Source organism: Aythya marila (genome assembly GCF_965140915.1).
Source record: "Aythya marila genome assembly, chromosome: 1".
In the NCBI taxonomy this organism is placed as follows: Eukaryota; Metazoa; Chordata; class Aves; order Anseriformes; family Anatidae; genus Aythya; species Aythya marila.
The window spans coordinates 21389809-21406238 of NC_139042.1; the positions used below are offsets into that span (position 1 = coordinate 21389809).

The 16430-nt window shown below is 41.4% G+C and overlaps 1 protein-coding gene across 3 annotated transcripts in view; it reads right to left on the reverse strand.

Annotated features, from left to right (window-relative positions):
- Positions 1-11261, reverse strand: part of USP12 (ubiquitin specific peptidase 12) — a 38562-nt gene extending 27301 nt beyond the window's left edge. For 2 of the 3 annotated variants that reach the window (XM_082770942.1, XM_082770940.1), the window contains exons 1-2: positions 11035-11226; positions 64-144 (exon numbers count right to left, since the gene is read on the reverse strand). In XM_082770942.1, the coding sequence (XP_082627068.1) occupies positions 64-144; positions 11035-11082 (129 nt within the window). In that variant the 5' untranslated portion in view covers positions 11083-11226. Of the gene's footprint in view, positions 1-63; positions 145-11034 lie in introns of all 3 variants that reach the window. The other variant, XM_082770941.1, reaches the window with a different exon arrangement.
- Positions 11262-16430: the final 5169 nt, after the last annotated feature.

Genomic DNA, 16430 nt, shown 5'->3' on the forward strand with positions numbered 1-16430 from the left:
TCTTGCAATTTAACAATCCAGTCACAGCATTTCAAAGCAATCGAGTTAGGAACTGAAACTTACATTAACCAAACCAAAATAGTGTTCATTAACTGGAAATTGTTCCGGACCAATCTCTTTCTCCAAAGCTGAGGCATTGGCGCCCTAGAAAAATCAAAAGCAGAAAAACGTTAGTGTTGCAACTATGTCCACAGGGAGTTTATCTGGTTGAGAAAAAAAAATCTAGTGATTTTTTTTCACAAGGATAAATGACTCAGATCTGAAAATTGTAAAATGAACAACTACAGCCATGAGTGGCAGTTCATACACATCAGAGACATCAAAAACACAGTCACAGCTAAGAGTCTGACCACAGCACACATCTGGGGAAAAGAGCCATTGTTCAAGCTATGTTTTGTATCATGTGTACAGACCTTAGTTATGCATTTCACATTATATTTCAATCCTGATTCTCACATATGCATGCTGGACAGTTAGTTCAAAGATTTGTATCCCCCAGGCAATCACTGATTTACTTCAATTTATCTGTGCTTGTACACACACAAGATTACTGGTCGCAGCTGTAGACCTTTCTATACCAAACCTGCATCTTCAGATCTCGGATTGTAAGGCTCAGATTTTACTGAATTTACGTATACTGAAGCAGTTCCTCTAATCAGGAGAGAGGAAGACAGAAATAAATACAGACTAAATACAGAGAATGAATGAAACACCTTCCTGCTTGTACCCCAGAGGGGGAGAGGAAGTGGAGTTTGTGATCCAGGTCAATAATCATACATGGCAAATTAAGAAAACATGTTTAATTAGTCTGTTTCTTAATCCAAATACAAGCTTATAGGCAGGATAACAGTACTCATGAATGCAGGAAAATCAGTCCTTTGAGTTCTCTGTTGATCTGCACTCTCAGGATGTTTAGATTGGCCACAAAATTGTTTAACTCGGATCTTAAAAGCAGACAGGTCACCCAGAAAGAAGCTGTGCCACAATATAATATTTACATGCTTATGTTGAAGAACCTAAAACCCTTTCACCACCAGAATTTTATTTCTACATTATCCAAAATGCCCTAGATAACATATTTCCAAATACGTTCTGTTCATGAACATCTCAAAGTAAGTTACATCATTACTGTGTGTTTTTATGCAATCACACTGTTGGTGTGCTGTATTTATTAGTTTCAGAGTGTAGCTTCTTTAATAGCAATCACATTAATATAATATTACGAAGTAAATGATAAAAGGCCAAATGATGCTTCCCTCAACAAGCATAATTCTCATACTCAAGCAATGTATCTCACACAAAGTTAAGAAATGCAGATTGTTCATAGGAAGCAGACTGGATGGTTCCACTTAAAATGAAAAATATAAAATGTTTAAACTGTTTTGTTAAATACCTTGACTTTTGTAAAACTAAAAGATAGCACAGTACAGCTAGCCTTGATGTGCATTAGAAATGCTGCAGACTTTGCCCAACACATCTGTTGGTTTTGATCCTCAAAGAGAAGTCAGAGAAAGTAACTTTGGTTACTCTGTGGTTCCAGCTGATGGCTGTAGACTAAACTGGTGCAATAAACAGTGGATTTCAAAGGAAGGAGATTTTTAAATTATTGTTATTTTTTATTTAGGGATAGAAAAACCTCTGCTCTGGAAGATTCAGAGAACAAATAACTGACTTTCTAGAGGTCTCACCCTGATTGCTTTTAGTGAAAAGCAAATATAGCCAACCCTTTGTTGCATAAAACATTAACATACATATGCCCTCTATCAAACTAACACATAAGCATGGATATTTCAATCTAAAGTCAAGCCTAAGTGAATCTTAAATAGCACATACTATAAGGTAAAAGAATCTTAAAAACAAATGCAACTCCTTCCCAACTAGTTCTTTTTGTTTGTTTTTACACAAAAGATGTAGCAAATGGCCCTGGACATAACAACAATAAAACTGAATCAAAATCACAAACTGCATTAAAAATATCAGTTAGGATTTCAAAACTGCTCTCAAACAATGATGTTTTTTGATAAGGAAAAGTTGTATAAACCCTCATTTAAGATTAAAGCGCTTCATGGCTTCTGAATATTTGGTGTTGCAGTATTATTGAAATACACCCATGAGTTCTGGCAAGGTGGATATTATTTACAAATAAATAGGAAAAAAAAAAAAAAAAAAGGAAAGGCCTTTTTATCCTATTGTTAAAATCTCTACTTCATTAAAAATAAATTCAAGGGGTTTAGGAAATTCTTTCTCTTTTCAAAGCTAGGGTGGAGTAGCTACTCTATTCTATCTTTGGAAGGGAGAATATTATGATATAAACTTTGATGTTTCTGTTTCATACAGACCTGACCACTGTCTTTAAATTTCTAGCACAATAAAGATCCCGACTTGTCAGTAAGTAAAATGTGCTACGACAGGCCTATACTAACAGTACAGTTTTCTGATTATTCAAGGCTGTTTCATTCGAGGCTTAGGCACTCACATGGTTTCAGAGCATGGCATTACTTTTGTTTGAATGCAGTTGTTTATGAATGTTTTATCAGTACAAACCAGCACGGATGTTCGATACCAATATAAAAACCCACAAGTTACTAAGACTTCCTTCTACAGCCCTCTTTTTGTCTATCATAAGAGGATGTCATCCCTCCCCACACAGTAATCACTTATCCTGTGCACAGCGTGCTGGCTGCAGGCGGGGAGGACATAGCATGCAGCAGGAGCTTGAAGAGCGTGCTGAAATAAATACATCTGGCACGTAAGAACTATTTTAAAACCTAACTAACCCTCACTCTGAGTGGTTTCCCATTTAATATCACAGTACACATTATCAGTCCCAGCTGGTAACATATCAAATACAGATCACAGAATGGTTTGGGTTGGAAGGGACCTTAAAGCCCACCCAGTCCCATCCCCCTGCCATGGGCAGGGACACCTCCCACCACACCAGGTTGCCCAAAGCCCCATCCAGCCTGGCCTTGAGCACCTCCAGGGATGGGGCATCCGCAGCTTCTCTGGACATGTAATGGGGAAGCAGTGTGACACCACCAAATAATATGGTACCATATGATATTTTGGACAAGAGGTCAGCAGTGGTTTAAAGCAGAAGTGGAGTTGTACCTTTTTACATCAGCCACGACAGATTTACTGGACTTGGGACTAATGGACTCTCAGTCTATGATGTATGATACAGAGTATAAAAGTTCTTCCTCTGTCATCTAACTGGGATACAGGAAGATCCCAAAAAGATTCTCTACTTCTTGGGGTTCACTGAACAACCCGTACAACTGGTGCTGGAAGGATGTAGTATCTTTAATCAAGTACAGCTAATTCTCCTGATTTTCAAGTTTTACAGATATAGGTTCTCTAAAAGTTCTAAAATAGACAAAAACAAAAATTCCATAACATTGAGCATTTCAACAGGAAAGGAAAAAAAATCTAACATGCCATGCAGTTATAAGATGGGTTCCCTTTCTTTTTTTCTTTTTTTTTTTTTTTTTTTAAACTTGCTAAAGCAATAACATTGCTAAGTATTTCCACTTTTATCATTGCCTTCTCTCACTGCCCCAGAGGTCACACTACTGTGGTACCGCAAGCAGTGGGTCTCAGATGCACTAATTCTAACAGCTAACATATGGATAAGCTTACAGCAGCAGATCTGGAAAGCACATCAGTGGGTGTTTATGATCTGACACACACACTAGTTGAGTTTCAGATGTTTTTTGCCAGATTGGTTTTAGACTGGCTGTGTGACTGAACACTCAGCTGTGGCTGAACTATGCTGCTTGATTTAGTTTCCACCAGAAGGAATTTAATTTGTGCACAGTAAGATGACTTCAAGATGTAAACCAAAGTATGGTAAAATTCAGATGCCTGGAGGAATCAGTTCAGAAGTGCACACTGAAACACTAATGTGAAGGCACTCAGCACTTGTCCGAAGAAAAAAAAATAAACATCTACCCTGCACTGAAGTACTGTCTAAAAACATGTCAGTGAGCAGGCAAACACGACCAGTTTTCAAGTGTCCTACCCTGTTGTTATCACCCAGCCTAGCAGACAGCTCTTCTCTTACAAAGATTGACTCACAACCAGCCTAATGTGCATTGAAGATTACACTAGTGTCAGTCTTAGAGGGAGGGGGGATGCTGATCTATCCCTTTCTAGAATAAATATCAGTTGGTAACGTGGTGGGTCATCTTCTTAGTAGTTTGCTGTAATAGTTTTATTCTTTAGATTTACCGAGTTTTAAGTTTCCTGAGTAAAACCAATGATTTAACTTTTAAAAGAAATTTCTTACCTCAAAACTTACATTTGTTGTCAACATTCTGAAGATGTCTTTCTCCCTTCACATACACTCTATGCTAGATCTTTGCCCACAATGCTTTCTACCTTACCCAAGAAGCAAGGAACAACAAAGACAAAAGGTGACTGACATAACTAACCGCGTTACATAGGTATATATAAGCCAAAATTTTCCAACTTGACTTAGCTATAGGCAAGTGAAAGAGTATTGTATTAGAAGATGCTTCCTTGTCTGTGTCACTATTGCAGCTGTACAGAATTTCCTAGTCTAAACTAATTAATGCATGGTGACTGATGGAGTCTTCTATGGTAGAAGAAATACAAAATTCTACTCTTCAAGTCAGATTTTATTAGAGTATGTAAAATCACACTTTTCCATCTCTTATATTAGTCAGGACTAAAAGCAAACAGTACAGTTACATTAAATCAGTTTATATCGGTCTGTTCAACTGCAACCAAAATGGAAACACATTTCTTATAATATTGTTTCTGGCCCAGGAAGAAGCAAAATATGCTGAGTGGGCTTCAGTACTGCTTGTTGTTAATTTATTTGCAGAAGAACATGCTCTAGCAATACACAACTTGATAATCTAATTGGATAGCTTCAGCTCATGCTTTTAAAATACTTACAAATAGTATTTTTTTCCTTAATTAATTGGTTTGAGACATAGTCCCACGTACTCTAATCATACTCAATAGTATTAACTCAATAGTCTAATTGAGTCCATAGTAAAACATCCCTGCACAGGCAAGGAAGATGATTGCACAGCATGGAATTACCTTCGCTTCCCATTCATCACGTCTACCACACCTGTCTTTTTGAGCCTCACTGGGCACACACAACATGTTTTCCTTCACAGCAGGCAGACAGACAGACAGACAGACAGTCATACTTCCTTCTGTTTTGAACACTGAAGTCAAACCTAAGGTACTCCCATACACAAAGCTGAGAATCTAAGAATTAAGGCTCTGCGCTCGGCTCTTTCATGGAATGAATCTTCAAAACACAGAAAGCTGCAATTTTTCCCAGGTTGCTGCCACACTTAAAAATGGATTTTGACTGTAACCCTCAAAGCAGAAGGAAATCATATCACAACAAATTAAACACTGCCAATGAGGTAAGCCGTATTTATCTTGTATAATTCCAGAAAATTCCCAGGATAATGCTGTTCATGGTATCTAGTGATTTTGCTACAGGTTCCTCCGATCAGATGGATTTTTGCTAGTATCAATACAACACCTTTTATGACACTTATTAAGCAGGATCCTAAAAGGCCAACACTATTACCTTCGTAGACTTCTAGTGGTTAAATTATACATGGACAAGACAGGAAGTCTGTGAGATGTATTTAAATGAGGATCTGACAGTGACCTTAGGAACCTTTCACTGCCTATAAAGACCAGGTAGTTAAAAGCATTATCCCCATGTTAAACCAAACCAAAACAAACAAACAAATCCTATCACCCAAAATAAAGAAGGGAAAAAAATACAGTAACACATCTGCTCAAAAGATTTTCTTAACTCACACTATAGTGTATTTTGAATACTCTTTTAATCCACATAAATTCCTGTTTAATAAAAAAAATGTTCCTTTCATAATTTCCTATTTTCATGTACTTATTAAAAATCTTGAATTAAAAAAAAATGGTAAAAAAATATTTTCCAGTTCTGTAATATTTATGTTAATATACCACCTCAATGTATTTATGCTAGTACATCATTTATGTTAATAAAACATTTTGGTTATATACTACAAAAGTTATCTAGGGTTGTTTTTTTGTTGTCCTGTTTTTTAAAGATCAGATAGATTTTATTTGAAATATGTCTTTTGTTAAAAGCATTTTAATTTATGAAACTTCCTAAACAAGGAAAACAAAAGTTACTCCCAATACAGGCCTTTTATCTTCCTCTTTCCTTCAACAGATTTGAGAGAGAATAACAAAGAATGGCAATTCATGGGCATTAAGCCTTTTACCACATTTTAACAGAATCATTCCTACAAGGCTTAATGCAAATTAAGACTTTCATTAAGTCTTAATTGTTGTTTTGCTAGTTTAAAAAGTAACAAAGACTACTTAAAAGACCAATCTGAATAATCAAGCTTTATGTAGTAATGGGATCAGTTGGTCCCACTGACACAGCTAAAAATTCTCACTGTTGGAAAGATGAGAGTCCAAGTTTGTATTTTATCGTTTCTTCATGCTTAGAATATACAAAATGAATGTATGTTTGCATACAAGTAAAAAGACAAAGAAACATTTATATAATTGAAATTATCCAGCTACATAATATGCAAACTAAGTAATCCTCTGTGCTGGGACAAATACTGCTTTATAGCTACACAACTTCAGTACTTTTTTCTTCATGTCTCATATTTGACATTTTTTTTCTATGTATTTAGAGTCAATTTTGTCTAAATTAATTGGTGTATTAAAATGAGCCATAAAGACAGTGTTTTAAAGAGCAAATGTGTCGACTTTTATTACTTCACAGTAACGTTACATCTACAAGAATGATGATGACAAATGCCACAACCACGGCTTGAGTCTTAGTGTCATATTCATCAAGAAAAGCTCTCCCAATTAGAAATCCAACCCATGGGTGAACCTCCCTGCAGCAGTATAAGCTCTTAACCTAACTATCTAACACACACTTCTCCAAAAATGAATGTGCCCTGCAACAAAACCAGTGCCTGAGCGCTCCAGCCTGCCGATCGAGGCAGGTCCAGGCCACGGTGCCAGAGAGCAGCAGAGCGGCTGGGAGGCAGCACATGTTCTTCATGTTGTTTCTTGCCAGCCCTGCTACATAAGCAGGGCAGACAGCCGGATAAGGAACTCCACAGCGCTGCTAATTCCTCTGTGCTACTTCACTTTAGCCCTCTCACCCACTGCTTTCCTTCCGATCACCTCCTCTCTTTGAAGCTTCCTTCCTTGCTGCTACTTGCTTCTTCCAGCATGAGTCCTCCTCACACTTTTCTGTGGAATCTCTTAAACTGATCATCAATTACTGTTGAAGTATTGTAATTTGTGTTTCAGAGGAGACGGTGCAAAGCGAAGGAGCAGCAGTGAGTACGGGACAGCCATTTCTAGCTGACTGCAAGCTCTGGCAAACATCAATTTACATTAAGCGCGGATTTCACAATCAGGCTTGAAATGCCTATTGTAAACAAACAGCTCCTTGAGCAGTAATGAAGCCTGTGTACGTACACCTACCTCAGAGTTAACTATAAGCTGCAATTAAGGGTTTTATAAAGCCTCTCCACCATGACATCTGAGGTAGGCTGCACTGCGGCCTTCCCTCAGCGGGGCGCTGGCAGGGGCTGTTCCCCTAAGCAGCCTTTCCCCACATGCGTGTACGAGCTCAGGTATCTCTGAGACCTCTTCTTCCTTGTCAAATGGGACTGAAATGGGTGCGAGGGTACTGGTGGGATAGGATAAGAAGGCAGGAAAAGGACAACAGCCAGGCATTCACTGTGATTCCCCTTACTGCTTTCAAAAACAAACCTAAAAACGAGAATTCAGACTGTAAGACGTGCAAACTCCTCACACAGAGCACACTATTACATTATAAAAGCCAGATTTACTACAAAGTATGTGTTTGATGTCAGTTTTGGGGGTTTTAATTAGTTGCTGAAGACAGTCAATGGCCAAGTACACTGACCCTGTAAATAAAACGTTAATCTAGCAGATAGAGAAGGAGCGTTTAGACAAATACCTGAAACATTAAGCAAAATCTTTTCGTGTCTAGCACTACGGTTTACAGATTAGCATCGTTTGTAAATTTCATTAAGCTTTTTCAGGTCATGCTAACATAATCAACCAGTTTCTAGAAGAAAAACAGAAAAACAAGTACTGCTACTATCCTAACTTCCTTCTCTATGTCTGAGACTGACACCTTTCAAACTACAGAGGTAACTTCTGTCCTCTCCTTACCAGCCACTACAAGGCTTGATACCTTCCACCCACTGATAAATGCTTGCTGGACTCTAGACAGCAAAAGCAAAAGTCAGAAGGACTAGATTCAACCATTATTTTATGGCGACTATAGCTCAGGGCACATATTGCTGCAGTTAACGTGGGTTATTTTACCACTTCCCAGAAATGCATTAAAAACCCAATATCATTCAGTCAGGTAAGACTTTGATTGCAGGTCAACGCGTGGATGAGGGTGAAAGGCCAGGTTCTACTTCTACTGCAAAGACATCAAAACCAACAACAAAGCCCACCTTATAACCTCATCCACTTTGCAACAAGACCAGTGACTAAACCAGGAGCAAAGGCGTTTTCCAGTGCTCTTCCACAGTCTCCAGCCATGTAATTAAGACGTATTACACCAAAAGAGCTGTGATAGAGAGAAGACCAAAGGGGTAGAACAGCAGAAAACAGCACTATGGGAAGAGCTCTGGAATAATTGATATGAACACTGGAGTATAGATAACAAACTAATGAAGGAAAAAAAGTCCCCTTTGTACACAGAACGTGCTCCTGCAAGATCATCTCTGAAGGCACTGTGGCTAACAGAGTAAAAATCCTGGACGTGATCACTCTTCGCTATATCTACACAACCTGGCAGTGCTGGAAAACCTGGTTTATTATTTTCCAGTATTCAGAGCTTGAACAACAAGGGTAAAATGCATTGAATATTAGTGAGTGAGCGGAAGCGAAACTAATTTGGGTGCAAAAAAAAAAAAAGAAAGAAGCCATAAAATGTGGGACTGAGATGGAAGAGCTTCTTCAACATCGCTCCAGACTGCAGGTGTACGTATGTGTTAGGTTTGTGTAAGCACCAACTGTCTCCTGGCAAAAATTACCTGTTACTGGTTTTGTACTATCCAAATCCAAGATGGGAAACAACAGCCTGAGAATTCTTTTAAGAGGCATGGGCAAAGGGCAGGAAAATCTTGTGAGAATTTTCAGAAAGCTGCTGAGAGCGTATCAGACGGTGGGTAGACACAACTAAGGATTGCCAGGAAAAGTATTGCTCAGCATTTATATTCCTTTTTGCTTTTGAAAAATTAATGCTTAAGCATGATTACTGTATGACTGAAAATTAAAGGAGTCATTCTGGACAACTCCAAAGTAAATATCAAGCGCTTCTTCTCACTATCTTTACTGAAATATTTATAAGCACAATCCTATATAAATTAGTGCCAAACTTTTACATCCTATTCTAGCTACCACGAGTCTCACTATTAAAGCTTAAGCATCAGAAAGGTGCAGGAAAAATCTTATACCCACAGTTTATCCACTTCAGTGCACACGGTTACGACAGGCCACAGAATATCTAATTGACATCAGAATTTCAGCTTCACAGGTATAGACGCTTTAGTTAATCATAAAATTCTTAGTTGAAAGCCTTGTTTAGGTATCGACCTGCATGCCAGTGACATATAATTTCTAATAACCACAGATACACAGAATAATCTGTAACTAGCTGCTTGGCCCATCCAGACCTACAACTTCCACACTGTGATAAGCAGAGAACCATTGTCCCGTACTGGACCTAAATGAGGGGACCAGCACTGAACCCATGCTGACACAACAGGCAGTGATCAACTGTAGGTAAAAAATGAGTTAGCTACAACTGCACTACAACCAGACTGTCCTAGCTCAAGGATCACTTTGGCTCCTCGACAGTCTTAACCTGAAATGTAAATGCTTTAGAAAATGGAAACTCCTGGTCCTACATTTGGTCCTAAGATCTTGGTGGACACCTCATGAGGTCAGGACGTCTGGCCCTAAGAGTCCAAATGAAAAGATGTGATCTCCCAGGTCACCAACACCATTACTCCAGCTGATCAGCACCCACCTGAGCAACCCCACCCCACGGGCTTATGGCCACTCATTCCAAATTCTCAGAGGCCAACTCCGAATTGCCTGTTGGAGATATTAAAGACTCTTTGCCATAAGATTTATGAAAATCATAAATCAGTTTCCAGTTCTGCACGCATCAGCATTTCCCACTCCTTGACACAATGATACATTACAATCCCCATTCAGCAAATTAGCAAATGGGAGGACACACAGAGAGTGTTTTTCCCCTAAGCCATCTCTACCCCTGTGGAAACACATTTGGGAACAAGGATTTTGATCTGTCCACAGAAGAGTTAGAAAAGAGCCCAGTGCAAGATAAATCTTGACCTGCTGACACATCTCTTCTATGACTTGCGGTGCCTTCTACTGACTAAGGGATGTTTCCTTCCCTAAATCCAGCATTCCCTCATCGGGCAGCCTACAGAGCTCCCCACCCCTCGTTACAAAGGAACTCCAGGGGAGCCTCACCACCTCTGCAAGAGAGCCACGAAGAAGCAAGCCTGCTATCGGGACCCGGAGCGATGCCCCAGTGACACCCCAATGTGTGGGATGCCACCACTCCTCCAGGTCCCCAGCACAACACCCACCTGCCAACAGCCTCTCGCCACCCCACAGCACGATCACAGTGCTCTGAGGGATGGGGACCAGCAGAAGGAAGCCACACAAAGCCACCTGAGGCAGCATCCCGGGGCTCCCCCATCCCTGTTTTTGGTACGTTTGGGGGGTCAAGCTGCTCCCCAAAGGCAGCCCAACCCCAAACACAGCCCCAATCCCAATCCCAACCCCAAACACAGCCCCAATCCCAATCCCAAACACTGATCCAATCCCAGCCTTAATCCCAGCCCCAATCCCAGTCCCTGTCCCTGTCCCAGTCCCTGTCCCTGTCCCAGTCCCTGTCCCAGCCCCAGCCCCAGCCCCGGCTCTCACCATGGTACAGATGGAGGCGATTTTGGAGACTGTCATTAGGATTTCCATCCGCCCAGCGCCATCTTCTGCCCAATCACAGCTCCGAGCCGAGCCGGGCCGGGCCGGGCCGGGCAGAGGGAGGAGGAGGAGGAGGAGGAAGAGGAGAAAAAGGAGGATGAAGGCAGCGGGGCCGGGCAGCCCGCGCCCCCCCCGCCCGCCGCGGGGACGCGCACGGCCCCAACGGCCCCAACGGCGGCCGAGGGCGCGCGGCCGCACACGCACGCGCGCACGCTCGCTCGCGCGGCCCCGCCCCGCCCCGCCGCCGAGCAGGCCCCGCCCCTCCTCCCTGGCCACGCCCCCTCTCCGGAGCCGCCGGGCACGCATGCGCAGAGGGGAGAAAAGGGGGGCGAGGCGCTTGGGGCCGTCGCCCGCCAAGATGGCGGTGGTGGGCGCGGGGTGGGTGTGAGGGCGCTTGGGGCTGCTCGCAGCACTCCAGGCGCTGCAGTTCTTAATGTTTCAACCACCTTTTTATTTATTTATTTTTTGTCAGTGCCCATAGGTTTCAATTTTAGGGGTTGCTGGGTGCAATTCTAGGGGTTGCTGTGTGGAATGGGGAGGTTTGTGTAGAGACATGTCATTTTCCCACCCCTTGGGTTCAGCTTCCTTCTCTCTCTTTTTTTTTTTTTCTTTTTTTTTTTTTTTTTTGCATTTTTTGGTGATGAAATGTGCCTGCCTCTTGGGTTCTGTTTTCTTTTTCTTTTTTTCTTTTTTTTTTTTTATTTTTTTTGGTGGTGAAGTCCGCAGCCACATTCTACATTGCTAGGGCTCCATTTCATTTTATCAGCTGAATTTGCTTTTATTCACTGAGGAACAGACTTGATATGGGGAGGAAACAGGGAGGAAGAGAACTGAGGGGAGTGAGGGCGAGCGAGCAGTTTCCTTAGTGCAGGTGCTGAAAATAAGTGGTTACCTTGTGGCATGGGGAGAATGGAATTAGGCACAAATCCCAGCTAAGCAGCAAAAGCAAACTGAAAATTGAGCTAAGGAAACTCCTCTCTCCTATCAACATCACTATAATTGCAGGTTAACTTTGGAGTGGCTTCTGCTTCCAAGCAGCAGCTGTTTGTCAAAGCCATTACTAAAGGGTCCCTCATGGGATGAGGGGTGGGGAGAGTCAAGCACAAAAGACAGACATTTGGGATCCTCTCTCCTTTTCTTAATCAGCCTCTAGATTAACAGCTCTTTGCCTTCGTTGAATCTGAGATTTGCCCAACCTAGTTTCAGACATCTCCAAAATGAAGTTGACCTGTAGAACAGGCATTTATATCAACTGCTTAAGGTGTCTGCTTGGGAACGAGGTGAATCATCTCCTAGATGTGCCTGTTTGTCTGAGGACTACAACGGAAATCTGGATGACTAGTCCAAGATGTTCATATCTGCATTAAGGAGGCCTAAAATTAGCTATGTTTCACCCTGGCTTTTTTCACATTTGGGAAACATATAGCAGATTGGGATGCATTATTATTAATGATACTATTTAATAGGACCTAGATCATAAAGACATCACTGAAAAAAAAGAAAGATATTTTAATAACTATAAATTTAAATTATGATACATCTGTGATTCCGTGGTTTTCAGAAGTAAACATTTTGTAGCAACTAAATGAATGGAAGGAAAGATTAAGTTTTCCTTCATGTGAAACATATTATTTATGTCTTTTAAAAGGTTTCTATCTGAGCTATTTATTGAAACCTGAGATATGCTCAAGCATTTCTTTTATATAATAGACATGGTCCAGAAGTGTGTATTTCATAAGTACAGTATTTGAGAAAATGAATACCTCCTGGATGACTACATTCAGAAACTGTTGCCACAGAAACAATGGGGGAGGACAGCATCAAGGGGATGAGAAATAGAAACAAAAGAAGTGGATTGGCCACCCATGAGCAAAAAGACCAAGGGAAGATGCATGTATTTGACCAGCTAGACACGCCAAGCCATCAGATACCCAGCAATTCATCTATTGAAATACAAAGCTGCAAGATCCATATTTAATAAGACTCTTTTACAGTATTAGGCTCTCTACAAAAGAGAGTCCTGTATAATGTGGAGTGGACAAGGTATGGAAAGAAGGACACCAGGACTGTATGGCAGGATGCTGTCTCCCCGGAGCAAGAATGCAAAATGTGATTGCAGTATTGCAGAATTCTACAAGATTATCTGGGAGATAATTCAGCTTGCAGCCAATAAAGTGGCACCGAGTGGAACCGTACGGGCTGTAGAAAACTGGATACTGAAACACTGTCACTGCCTATTAAAATGTGAAGAAATGATTGGACATTATCGCTTAATTGTCACAATTGGGATTTAAAGTTAAATATTCCATTATTTTGACTGGTTTGGGTAGGGTAGACTTAAGATTGTGTGTGTGTGCATACTTGAGGAGGCAGAGCTTTGAGAAGAACTACAGAGTTGATGTAATGTGTGTAGATCAGGATGGTAACTAACCCTGTCTGAGAGGAGATATCAGCTGTATCTTGTATCTCCGGGGAGAGACAAGATCCACCTGACAAAGTGAGACAAGGGCATCTTTGCCAGCCAGCCTGGACAGGAGAATTTTCAGCTGGGGACAATGGGAGGGAGGCTGTGACACATGGGGAAGAGAAGAAATGGTGATCACGGGTGGTAAGAAAATGGTGCAGCATGCTGGGAATAAGAGAGACCACAGGAACGATGAAACAGGGTGTGAGGGGCCACCCACCCCAAGGGTATGTGCACAAACGCCTACAGCCTGGGAAACCAGAGCTCTGCAGGGGTGGTGTGGTGGGAGTTCAAGATTACCTCAGTAGGCAAATTAAGCCTTCTTTAAAGGATTTTTGGAAGTCTCTGATCACAGACCCCAGGTTTTAGGGGGGATTTCAGCCCACCTGACATCTGCTACAAGCACAACACATCACAGTCATGATTTCGGAAGGGCGTCGGGGATGATTTATTGGTAGTGGATGGGCCAGCCACAGGTGGATCTGCCACTTCAGCAAGGAGGAACCAGGGGATGTGGCAATCAGTGGCTTGGTCTTCAAAGCCTTGGCCAGGAGTGGTGTTCATGATCTTGAAGAAGGAGAGCAACAGACTGCAGACACTATGCTTTAGGAGAACAGGCTTCAGGTTATTCAAGAAACTGGAAGGTGGCATCCACTGGGCAGCAGCTCTGAAGGGTGAAGTTTCTCAGGAGAGCACAAGGATGGTCCGTGCTAATCCTGAGGAAAACAGATAGATGTATTAGGATTTTCAGCTATGGGAATGCAAAACTGGTGTGCTCTGAGGAAAAGGAGTGGCTAAATGGAAAATTAAGTTAAGGTCGAGGTTATCGTAAGATCTGTATTGCTTGGTAAATTCATTCCATTCAAAGGTAGGCACAAGTAGAGTTACTCAAAAATACAGTGAGCAGGTCATACCTGCGGAGATGAGCTGTGTTATGGAGAGCAGTGACTGAATTTACAACAAAAATTAGTTTCCAGTCCAATGTTACAGCATAGATAAATAGGGGAGTCTTTGGCTGTATAACCAGGGATGTGGCAAGCAGCAAGAGACGTTGTTTTGTCTCTGCATATGGCATTGGTGAGATTCTTGTGGTAATTCTGCACCAGCATCTGGTCTCCTTGTTGTCGAAAGAATGCTGAGAGGTTGTTTGAGGCCAGAGAAAATTCTTGATGTGGGGAGACTTAAAGGACACGATCTTACTGCCTGCCTTATCAAAAAGAAGACTGGGAGGTGACCACAGAGATCTTTAATCTTGCACAGTGAGAGGCGTAACAAGAAAAAAAATATCTGTAAATCAAGCAAATTAGAATTAGAAATTACACACTTTTTAAGAGTGGATGGTGACATTAATGGTTGGGATATGCTGCTGAGAGAACTGCTGCTTTCAGCATCTCCTAAGGGTTTCAGCTGAAGAATAGGTGCTTTTCTCACAGAAATGTATTAGTTGAGTAGATAGAATTAGTTCCCTGCCCTTAAAATCTATCACACTGCATGGTGGTTGTTATTATTATATAATATTCAAATTGCCATGACACCTGGAGACACAACTCAGAGGCCAGAGCTCTTTATCAGTCCCTATATAAGACAGAGAGAGAAAATCTGTTCAATCCTCTGAAGAATTTACAATCCAAATATATAGAGGAGTGAAGAGAAAACATGGCAGGTATGAACTGCTGCTGCTCACCCCGTGCCTCTCCTTGTTTCGTAACTCATGGCTTGGCAGGAGCCCAGCTTACTCTAGGGTGTGTGTGTAGGTTGGCTTGAAAAATTGAGGAGTAGGCATGGTACACAGGTATGTTTGTTCCCGTATCGTCTATCTGCAACTGCAGGTGGTTCTGCTGAGGCTGGGGCACGTCAGGTTTTTGTTCCTGTTGGCTGATGGCAGGATTGGTCCCATGAATCTGCTTGCCCTGTCTGCTAACCAGTCAAACTACCGAGCAGCCAGACTGTGGCTGCAGTGTCTGAATGCAGACGTATTGTGTCTGTTGTCAGAGCAGTGTGTAGTATGATCACAGGATCATAACCTAACAGGACCATAGGATAATTGATGTTGGAAGGGACCTCTGGAGGTCTCTCGTCCAACCTCCTGCTCACAGCAGTCAGCTCTGAGGCCAGAAAAGCTTGCTTTCTGAATAAACCTCTTTACTTGTCCTGGAAATGTAATTTTAGATCCAGACATGATAGCACGGGGTTCTAGTCCTTGCAAAAAGATCATCTAAATTCACCGTCTGGATATTTACTGACACATAACCCAGTGAAGGTCATCCACCATCCTCATGGCAGAGTAAGCAGCCCTGCTCTGGCAATACACCTTACCTCGTGGGCAACAGGTGTTACAGGGTTTGTGCTACGAGGTAGTGGAGTGAGACATGAAAGAAATTTTTCCTCAACTTTTATGTCACGAGTCCAAGAAAACCTGAAGCTGAATGCAAATTATGCAGAACTGGAATCTTAACCCATTATGTGAGTGAAATTGGATCTTTCTTGGGAACAGCAGAGACAAACAGGAAATATATTTTAAAAGTCGTATCAAAATATCTTGTATTCACCGACAGAAGGTTAAATATCTGGATTAGTAGACTAATCTTTGTAAACTATGTTGTTGGTACATATTCAAAAATAATTATTTTCAGAGCAGCTGAATGTGCTCTCTGGGAGCCATGACTGAGGGGTGATGGCTGGCCAAGTGAATATGGGAGGATCCAGGCAAATAGTTAAAACAGGTGAGGCGATACATTTTATTCATAGTTTCAAAATAAATAGTTCAATCTTAGTTATAATCATAAACAAATTATTAATAAATTATCACAGAAAACTATACTAACTATGGAAAATTATGAAAACTATACTTGTACTAAAGACAAATATTATTTTG